This window comes from Papaver somniferum, unplaced genomic scaffold, assembly GCF_003573695.1.
Source record: "Papaver somniferum cultivar HN1 unplaced genomic scaffold, ASM357369v1 unplaced-scaffold_125, whole genome shotgun sequence".
Classification (NCBI taxonomy): domain Eukaryota; kingdom Viridiplantae; phylum Streptophyta; class Magnoliopsida; order Ranunculales; family Papaveraceae; genus Papaver; species Papaver somniferum.
The window spans coordinates 9479941-9491316 of record NW_020621603.1 but is presented as its reverse complement, the minus strand read 5'-3'; the positions used below and the strand labels follow the sequence as shown (position 1 = coordinate 9491316).

At 35.5% G+C, this 11376-nt stretch overlaps 2 protein-coding genes across 2 annotated transcripts; both read left to right on the top strand.

Moving 5' to 3' along the window:
- The first annotated feature begins 5381 nt into the window (after positions 1-5381).
- LOC113331213 lies at positions 5382-8088 on the top strand. Its single transcript, XM_026577951.1, has 3 exons — positions 5382-6823; positions 6926-6978; positions 7764-8088. The coding sequence occupies exons 1-3, from the start codon at positions 6106-6108 to the stop codon at positions 7983-7985; spliced, it is 993 nt and encodes a 330-aa protein (XP_026433736.1). The 5' UTR covers positions 5382-6105; the 3' UTR covers positions 7986-8088.
- Positions 8089-9113: 1025 nt separating this feature from the next.
- On the top strand, positions 9114-10309 carry LOC113331295 (uncharacterized mitochondrial protein AtMg00310-like). The gene is made up of 2 exons (XM_026578018.1): positions 9114-9179; positions 9494-10309. The coding sequence occupies exons 1-2, from the start codon at positions 9114-9116 to the stop codon at positions 10307-10309; spliced, it is 882 nt and encodes a 293-aa protein (XP_026433803.1).
- The last annotated feature ends 1067 nt before the right edge of the window (positions 10310-11376 follow it).

Sequence of the window (11376 nt, the reverse complement as noted above, 5' to 3'; positions counted from 1 at the left end):
TTTATTTGGATTGAGTGCGAATATAAACTTGACTGCTTCGGTAGTTATTGGATAGATTGATCTAACCAGGCAAAAGAGTTTGTTAGATTAAACGGAAGAGCCTTTGCATATGACTTGAGATATCTTTATCTTAAAAAATCAATACAGTTGTTACCAAACAGATTTGTTGTTCCTTTACTGTTTGGAATACAATCAAAAGGAATTATTATAGTGCGTGTACTCATCAAAGTTGGAAGCGCGGGGATACTGACGAAACTAAGTGAACTATGGGTAGTTGCTTGGTCTAAACTATACGAAGTTGGTTTAGATTTTGTATAACGACTTAATTATGAGAGTATTCAATTCTGGACTTGGTCTCGGGGTTTTTCTGCGTTTGCGGTTTCCTCGTTATCAAAATCTTGTTGTGTCTTTTACTTTTCTATTTCCGCAATTATAATTGTTTATTATAATTAGAAGTAAATATACAAAAGTAACTCCGGTTTACTTGATAGTGATCCTATAGAGTTTGGTTAAGTCCGAACCTATTATCAAGTATTCACACTTTGGTTGTTGTATTATCTCGATCTCGTATCCATAGACAATCACCCAAAGTGTGAATACCGATTTGTAGTAATATCTCGACTTTGTCCGTAGACAGTCATTTTCGGTAAGAGGACTTATATGTGGATAACAAAAAAATTGTGGTATATTTGGGGACCGTCATATTTTCAATTGGTATCAGAGCAGGCAAACACGAAAAGATCTAACAATCTTTGTTTGGTGCGATCCAACCTATAAGAAATGAACTCGAGTTCACACGAATCGATTTCAGTTAACTTACCTCTAAGATTTGACGGGACAAACTATCTATGGTGGAAATCTTCTATGAGATATTTTCTTCAATCACGAGACTTTAATACTTGGTTATTAGTCGTCGATGGTTATAATCCCCCGAAAGTAAAAAATTCGGAAACTGAGTTTAAACGCTTAGAGGATTATACAAGCGAAGAAAGGGATTTTGCAAAGAAGAACTCAGATGGTTTGAATGCTATTATATATGTTGTAATACGTGATCTATAAAATCGTGTATCAACATGCCAAACTTCAAAGGAAGCTTGGGATAACCTTCAGATCATATTCGAAGGTAACATATTAGAAAACGAATCTAGACTTCAAACTCTCACTTCTGATTGGGAAAACCTTCGAATGAATTACAATGACACTTTTGAATAGTTTCATATTAAACTCTCTGAGATAGTTAATGCCTCTTGCTCTCTTGGAAAGACTATTTCTGAAAAAGATATAGTGTGCAAAATTCTCAGATTGTTGTCATCAAGATACATATCTAAGAAGCATGCAATCATAGATGCAAATGATCTTTTAACACTTTCATGAAGCACACTCGTTGGAAAGTTAAAGATTTTTTTTTTATCATGAATCACAATATATTCAAACTAAAGGAATTGCTTTTAAAGCTGCAAAACTTCCAAAAAATCCTATGGAGAAAGATAAATTGATGGATGATTCTGATGAACTGATTACAGAAGATTCTGATGATGAAATTGAACAGTCATTATCATTAATCACTAGACAGTTTCGAGATCTCTTAAAGAAGAGAAATAAGAGATTTATAAAAGATGCTCATCGATCTTCTCGACCCCATGATTGAATTCCTGTCAAGAACAAAAAGGATCAAGAAGAAGATGATGAATATCAGCCCCAGTGCTTTAAGTGTAAAGGTTTTGGTCATATGGATAAAGACTATCCTAATCTTAGGAAATACACGGAGAGTAAGGCATTATATGTAACTCTAGACGAGACTTCTGATTCATATGATTTTGAAGAAGAGGAAACAACTAATATTGCACTAACTGTTAATTTGATTCCCTCTTCCTCCATTCATGATTTAACCATTTTAAAAATGGACATGTCCTCCGATGTTGAAAAATCATCTAATGGTAAAGGGAAAAATAAGACAAAGTGTAAAACTGACTCAAAAACAAGGATTGCTAAAAGGTGCATATGCAACTCCAAACAATCTCAAGAAACTTCGTTAATTCGAGGTGACAAGAAAAGATTTTTTCATACTATACTAGATCAAGGACACACTGGTTGTTTTAAATCCCATAATGAGAGAAAATCTCATACTAATACCGCCTAATCGGAGAGTATTCAATTCTAGACTTGGTCCCAGTTTTTTTTTGCATTTACGGTTTCCTTGTTAACAAAATCTTGCTGTGTCTTTTACTTTTTTATTTCCGCAATTATAATTAGAAGTAAAATACACAAATGTTAACTCCACTTTAGTTGATAGTGATCCTATAGAGTTTGGTTAAGTCCGAATCTATTATCAACTAGTCAGACTTTGGTTTTCGTAGTGTCTCGATCTCGTATCCATAGACAATCACTTTCGGCAAGAGGACTTATAGGTGGATAATAAAAAGATTGTGGTGTATTTGGGTACCCTCGTCTTTTCAAATAGCCTCTCGTGGAACGAACTCTTTCGTACCACATACTTCATTTATATTTAGTTGAAATGAGAGAGTGAATTTATTTTTGACGCACCCGACAGCGATCAGTGGATTATATTCTATATGTAATAAATGCGGAAGAACGGTCAGTGACTAATGAAACTCACATGTTAAGTTAGGTATCAATTTTAAAGGGAATCATCAACACGAGTAATGAACTGTAATCATCAACACGAGTAATGGACTGCTCATGGATGCTGCAAGTGCTAACAAAAGGTGTAAGGAACTAAGTGGAGAACGAATTGCAGCTTTTTTGTTTGATCGTGGAAAACTTAGACAAGCATTATACAGCTTCTCTTGTCTACTTCGTTTTAGGATCTCAAAGGTTATGAGATTTGTGTTTGACGTGGTAAGTTGTATGGGTGGAGTGAGAGTAATATTTGGATAGTGGAAGAAACGCTGCATTTTCTTTCTCATGAAAACTTCTCGTGTTTTTGAGATGACAACTCGAGGACGAGTTTATCTCAAGAAGGGTGGACTGATGTAAGATATTTTTTCCTATATTTGGAATTATTATTATTTTCTTGTTTAGTATTTTTCTTTATTTAGAATCCTAGTATTTGAGGTATCTAGTAGAAGCCTATGTAAACGGGCGCATATGGATTGTCTCTAGATATATCTTAGACATTAGCATCTTAACAATTTTTATATATGTGACAATTGTTTCAAAGGTTTGTAACATTAGCCGGCAATGAAAAGAACCAGGAAGAACCTTGAAGTTGGATTTTCCATCATCAAGAATCATGAGAGAAATTATGCAAAAATTTTGTGGATGGTTAACCAAGATGATTGTCTACCGAAGAACGAGTGAGTATGTTAATAACTTTTCAATTAATTATCTTAAACAACTCTGTTTAAATTTATCAAAATCATTAACTCAATATTTATGTATATACTTAGAAAACTCTCGCCAACACCAATTTTTTTGAAGTCAAAGACAGAGAATCCATGGCTTTCCACCAACGTTCAAATATAACTTGAATATTTTGGAACCTGTGATTTTTATAAAATAAGGACACCACCAGAAATATCATAGGACTATTTCTTTAAGGGAGGTAATCAAACACTTCTCTCAACTCAGAGCACCCATTTTTTAATATGATTGAATCAATTCGCTTTAGATGACTAGATATATGTACGAGGAGTACACCTGGCTAGCTTGTTGTTTAAGGGTATCGAACAACTATTGTTTATTCTTAGTCCAGTTTAATCCATTCATTGAGGGGCTGCTTACAACTTTGTCTTTTATTGTTCTTTCTTTTGCTCTTGGATTACTTATTTTGATTTTTTTGGGTAATTTGTGTTACCTCCCTGATAAAGATTATAATTTGAGTTACCTCCCCTGCAAAGATTAAATTAGGAAAACCTCCTTTCGTTTAATATTACGTCCAAATCCCAGTTAGGTTAGTCAGCACCTCTGTAACGTGGCAGGAAATAAAATAAAATTGGTGAACTACCTATAGTAACCTCACCTTCACGGAACAAAAAAAATACTCATCGCATCTTTGATTACCGGAGAGTTTCTTCAATTAATTATCTTCAATTTCAAACCCCAATTTGACAGTGTCAAACAAACCAACTTTAATTCCTCCATTGTCATCATCCTATACCAAGTTAACCCCTAATTTGAATTCCCACAAACCACTCCATTAATTTACCACCGTAGTTACGTTTTATAATTGATTCAACAAATTCAATTAATTTACCACCGTAGTTACGTTTTATAATTGATTCAACAAATTCAAAGTGGGATGATAAAGCTACTGCTATTAAGAATTACAAATCTTTTGGGTTTGTTTCAAACCCAAATATTTTAGGTAAACATAGTCGTATACCTCATCAGATTTAGAGTTCTGAACTTCAACTGCCGATATTATTAAGAGATGAACCGTTGGATGAATTTGAGGTTCCTGTTGATAGTGGTAGTGACCTTGAAGAAGATGGTCAGTTTCTATACTCTACATTCAATTTGTATGCCAAAAGATCCACTAAATTTTGGACTTGCTTGTAAGCTCTACTGAGAAAAATGGTGGTCCGGTGGTGTTAAATCTGAGGTCACTACGTCAGTGATGCTCATCTTTCTATCACTGCTAATGATTATCTGTTCTTTTTCAACTGGAAAATTCCCAATGCTTTGTAAAAACAAAACTAATCAGTTGACATGTGATCCACAGGAAATTGAACCAAGACCAACTCAATTTCGCCCTGATTTGGAGAAGCAATTATACCCAAATCTGTAAATCAGTTGAATAAATGTTCGCCTTGAATCGATGGAACACAAGAAATCTGTTCTTGTATTTTTATTTGGGTTTGATGTAGCGGAGAAGGTGAGGATATTTTGGGTAGTTCATCAAAAAAAAATCTTTTTTTTGACACGCGTACACAAGTGCTGACTCACCTGATTAGACCTAGACGGAATAGTTAACGAAAGGAGGTTTTGCTAATTTAATTTCTGTAGGGGAGGTAACTCAAATTATAATCTTTGCCAGGAAAGGTAACACAGATTACCCCGATTTCTTTTAAAAGAAACAAATTTAACTGATTGAGAAGTAATATAGAGAAGGCGAAGAAAAAAATGTATGAGACAAAAATAAAAGAGATGTGTATATATTTATGCGGTAGAGAGCCGACCGATGGCGATATAAATTTGACCATTGAAGACAACGCCTCTGTCGAGCTACATAATTTTTTATCGCCAGTGACGAAGTTTTAGTCACTGGCGATAGAGGCTCTATTTATATCCAGCTGACATTGTGCCGCTCGGTGGATTTTTTCATAGTAGCTTAACGAATTCGCCAAACTACCAAACATAACAATTGAATTCTATACCATCTTTACAGAACACCTGAACCCGATATGGGGTGGAGAATACCAAAGTAAATACCATTCCCCGAAAAATAATAACGATCAGGGAGGAGAGTGGGGTGTGGAATAGCACTGCCGATAATTTTTTTAAGAATATGGGATTTTTGATTGATATATTATCCTTGTTAACGTGGCAGTCGACATTGGAGAGAAAATCTTATACCTGCATCAGTAGTAACTGTACTGTACTAGTAGTTGGGCCACTTTACTCTTGGATCTTATATTAGATTCTTTGATATTGTTTTTGTTTTCTTTGCCTTTAACCTTCACATGATAGATGATGATGGGTCTTTTGTACCATGCAGATCCTAGGAAAATCAGCCAAAGTTCTCAGTTTGATCCATTCCATCTCTCTTTCATTTCTCTCTCTAGGACCAGAAAGGATGGATATCTTCTCTACAGGTTAATAACACACCGCAATATATTCTTCCATTTCCTGTGATGCCAAAGTCAGACATCATGGGAAGTTTGGCAAACCCACTACCATCCACCGGTCCCAATCTTTAATGCTTCCCATTCCCATGAGTTATGTAACTCAAACCTTTGGAAACTTCAATGGTGTGTACCTCCCACTAAATACCAAACTTCAGACAGAATCTTCTTGTCTCTATTAAACTTCCTCAATTCTCAGTAATATCTTCATCGTCTTCTTCTTCTTCTTCTTCTTCTTCTTTTCCTCTGAGGCATTTATACAAGCAGATTCTTCGTATTGTAAAATTCTAAGCTTCAGATGTTTGAAAGAAAGATGCAATCGTCAAAGAGTTCTTCAGTTGGAAGCAATGAGGAATTTGCAGAAGTTCTTCGATCATCCTGGATTCGGCGATTACATTTAAAAGAACCCACATCGTCAATTTTGAAAAACAAAGAAAACCCACCTTCAATAACACCACCAATTCCTGTAAATTCTCCTCCATCTGATAACCAAACCACCATTTCAACCAATGAATCTCGTACCCCAAGTTCCATTTTTAACGCCCCAATAACTCCTTTTCCACAACCGGATAAACCAAGTTCGAAATTGGATACGATTAAGTGTTCATTTCCTGGTTTTGGTCCTTTTCAGTTGAAAAACAGAGCAACTGACTCTAAGAAAGTTACAGTTTTGAGAGAAGATGGTGATCATTTGGTTGACAATTGTCCAGAAAATGTGAACAGTAAGAAAATGAGTTCTTTTTCAGAGAAGAGGTTAGTTAATGATCGTCGCGGAACTCCTTTGTCCCCGTTCTTTCAATATTGGCCTGATTCAAAGAAGAAGAACACACCTATAGAAGAGCAAACGAAGTTTACAGAATTCGGTACTAGTCCTAATACTAGCAGTATTAGCCATCCCATGTGTGCGCCATCTCTGGAAGCTCTTGCCGGTGGTGAATCTCAGAATAGGCGAGATGAACAATGTTTGGCCATTACCAGAGTTTCTAGAGACAACCAGTATTGCTTGAGAATTGGAGGTGATTGCTTTGTATTTGGTTTGTTACTCTTACTTGATTTCTATTGAGCTATTTAAAGTTACTTGAAGCTAATGAAATGCTTGTTTTTCGGGTACTATGCAGGTGTCAATTGCAATGAGAATTGTGATAATGGTGGTGCTAGTAGAATCCTCAGGGTATGAACTCTTACATAATGATGACTAAATATATTCTATTGTATTGATTTCTTACAAATTTGTTGGTGTATGGTAATTAGCCTCATATGCTGCACTGTACCAGAATCACCATTATAACTCATAATATTAGATAAGGAAGCAACATTACTCTGTGAATAGGTAAACTTATTCGTGCCGCACTGCCCTCATAAACGTAAACATGCTCAGTTATATGTTGTATGTTGGAAGCTCAATTAAGAAACTGAGGTAGTAACGAAAATGATGTGGAACCATTGTATCAAGGAAAAGAAAAAAATGCAAATGCCCTGAATCATCTCTGTAAGAAATGGGGGTAGTAACGGAAATAATATAATGGCATGAACCGTTGCATAATTTGCATTAGCTATGGCTGAAACCATATTATATAACCGTGAGACCCTGGACCCTGATTTTGTTTAGGTCGAACATAGTTGAATTATTTAGGTACCTCAAATTGTCCCAGCAGCTCCAACAAGTCATATATTTTTCTCTTAATTTGATACACAGTGCCAAGATCTTCGGTCCCAAAAGCTTGCAAGATTCTGTGATTGGCACTAGGTTATTAGGTTATGAACCCTGGACTTTCAGCGGAAAAGTTGGTTATAAAACTTGATTGTAGATGTAAAAGCCTATATTATGATAGGATGGTACATTTGCAGTGTATATCACACCAAGTTGAAAGTCGAAGTCGTCCACATTAATAATTTTGTGATTTTATTTTTCGGCTTTTGTTGCTCTATCCAATGATTTTGTTTGAATAATAACAGGATCATCAGCAAAATGTCGTACTAAGCCAACTCGAAAGGAATGTTTCTAGAAATCGAAATGAGACCGTAAAAGCTTCTTTCTGGAACATGAACAGATTTCGGAAAGCCGAACTGTTATCATCCATGTTACATCCTTGTAGAAGTAGAACTAAAAGAAAAACGCCCAACCCCTTTGATGAGTCGGCATGCGTGAAATTCAGGAAGCTGGGCCATGAAGACTAGTGTATCAAAGTTGAGAAAAGATCAAAGATGGTGTGACAATTTTGCGGCTCGACTGATTTACATTATAAATTCAATGTCAAAATCGTTATCTTCCTACTGTGCATATCCATGTTGCTTAAATTTTCAAAATTGTTGCAATTACTTTGCATCTTGAATAATTTCGGTATAGAGGGCCACAAGGGTTCTCCATTGCATCTTGAGTAAAACAGCTGATGTAATAACAGGGTCGCCAATTTAGATCGCCTAGTCTAACCTTATTTTTTCGAAATCTGCTAACTGGTGGGAGCTAGCAGAAGTCTAGAATGAGCTAATATCCGTAGCCGCTATATAAGATTTCGATGTTTAAGACCAACTTTTGGGAGGCCAAAACCACCTGTAGGCGTTCCGTGCCTCGTTTGATGGGCCGTCTGGTGTCCCTACAAGATGTTAGGGTTAAGATTGCCTCATCACTCACATAAAACTAACTCCAAGACTCCAAATCACCAACAGATTACTAGTTACGGCGGCGTTAACCTTCTTCTTTCCATAAACGATCTTCTTCATTCAACACCATCACATCACCACTTAATGAATGGTTTTGGATTTCATAAACCCTAGAGAGATGAATGGAAAATGGTTGATTTGGACATTTCGTTATGAGCGGTCTCGGAAATGGGGATTTCATAAGTTGTCTGTGTGATTTGTTTTATCAATGACACTTAAGGATCTGCTGGTGGTGCTCCATTCTGTTCCTGGGAACATTTTTATAAGCATGACATAGTAAGTACCAAAAAACTGTTAAAATCAGTTTCATTTTTAATTTTTATTTGCTGATTTTAGTTCTTGCTCTCAATGCAGAGATTAGGCATATGAGAATCATGCATTGACATCACGAAGCCAGCTGAATGTATGTTCATCCTGCTTAGAGGGATCATGTTATTGGTGTTGGTCAAAGGGTACCAATTGGGCCAACAAAATTCAACACAACAGAATGCAAATGCAGAAAATGAGCTGGATAGTCTCGTCATCTTGCAGTGGATGGTGTGAGCGGAGAGCTAAAGGATAAAGCCACGGGTAACTAAAGCCAGCAACATGGAAATCAACAATTGGACTAGGACGTGCCAATGGGACTACTATGCGTGCAAGTTGATGAAGAAATTGGAAACTGAAGTGCAGAAGTACAAGAGAGTAGCATTCATGTTGTTAAAAGCATTTGTAAGTTCTCTCTTACGGAAAAAATTAGTGTTAGTGTTGTGTACTTGGTCAGTACTATGCGAATGTACTTTAACCACCAAATGAGTAAGTTATTTGAGCTTTTGGTTTCAAGTATTTGTTTTTTGACATCTGGGTTTAGAAACAAACATGAAAACATGTCTTTTAGGTTCCTTAGTGTGGGATTAGCCGAGTTGATAATGATTTTCCAAAACTAATAGTTTCAATTGTGAAGGGAAGTTCACAGAGTATTTAATGATGAAAGGTACTTAGGAACTCCCCTGTTCTTCAATGGGAAAAAAACTTTGAATTTTCAGCCATTACTAGACAGAGCGTATAAAGCTCTGAGTGGTTGGAAAGCTAAATTGCTGTCACAAGCAGGAAGAACAGTGTTGATTAATTCTACATTGTCTGCTTTCCCCTGTTATCAGATGCAATGTTTTGAGTTTCCAAAAGGAACTTTAGATGAATTTGATAGAATACAGAGGGATTTTTGGTGGGATAAAGAAAACCCTAAAAAGGCTTATTATCCGAAAGCTTGGGATGCTATCAGAATGCCTAAGATTAGTGGAGGTGTAGGTATTAGAAATCCTCATAATGTTAACTTATCTTTGCTTACCAAGTTAGGATGGAGGATGCTTAACAATCCTAATGATCTTTGGATACGAATTCTGAAAGGAAAATATTTTCCTAGAAATAATCCCCTTCATAAGAATAGAGATTATGAAATTTCCTTAATTTGGCATAGTATTAGGAAGGGATTAGATATAGTAAAGGAAAATTATATTTGGGAGGTAGGAGATGGAAGAAATATTAATATAAGCCTAGACAATTGGATCCCTGGAGTAAGTCATTTACAGAATTTGAATGATAATGAACTAAAATTTTTCTCGGACTTGATTGATCAAAATGGTTGCTGGGATAATAACAAGATTGATGTATCTTTTACGCCTGATGTTGCTTGCAAGATTAAGTCGATTTATATAAATGGTGATAGTCAAGATAGGATCAGATGGAGAGGAACGAAAAATGGAGAGTTTTCTTCAAAGTCAGTTTATAGAATATTGTCTAATACAGGGGATAATGGAGATAAATGCTGGCAAAAAAATATGGCATTTAGATCTACTGCCTAGAATTCGTATGTTTGTATGGAAAATGGCTGCTGGGGTTTTAAACTTAAAAGCTAAAAGGCATGAAAAACTAAAGAAAGATGATCCTTTTTGTGTTATGTGTGATGAAAATATACCAGAAACATATCATCATTTGTTTAAAGATTGCAACTTTTCTAGAGCAGTTTGGTTTGGTATGGGTTTTCATTTGCCACCTTCTGATAATAATATGTTCAATTGGATTAAATCTTGGTTCAGTAGTCCTTTGAATGAATGGAAAAATAACTTCAGTATAATATGTTGGCAAATTTGGAATCATAGGAATTCTGTAGTTTTTCAGAATGCTAAAGCAGACCCAATAGAGTGTATAAGATCTATCAGAAAATCTCTTAATGACATGGAACTGGTGCTTGGAAATCCATCCTCAAAAATTAGGGTTGGAAGCAAATTGAAGGTCTCCAGATGCAATGACCTTGCTGAAACAAAAGACAATGTTTTTTATGTCGAGCGGATTTTGATAAATCTGATGGCTCTTATGGTTTGGGTTTAATACATTGGAAAGACAACAAAATTGCTAACATAAAAGTTTTTGCAGGTGATACAACAAGCTCCACAGCAGCAGAAGGATTAGCTGTCAAAAAAGCTGTAGATGGGCAAAGGAGCTTAATGAAAAAAAGATCGGATTGCAGGGATGTCATTAACTTTTTGAATGGAAGACATGTGAACTGAGATTGGAGGACTGTGAAGATTTTGAAGGATATCATTTCTTTTTTGGGTAAATTTTTTTTGGTAGACTTTGAATATGTAAATAGGGTTGATAATAGTAAAGCCGATAAACTAGCTAAATGGAATCGTGTAAAAAAAGGTTTTTTTGTTGAAACAAACTCCCAACATAATGTTCTAAAAGGTAAAATCCTAAATGGAATTGTAAAGGAAGAAAACATTATGGTGTATAATTTCTAGTTTTTAATATATTGTCTTTTCATTAAAAAAAATTGTGAAGGGAAGTGTCCCACTAAAGTTTACATTAAGGGTTACTTAAAATTTAATATGTATTAACTGTGTATATGCGAACATTTGGATGTGGTTTT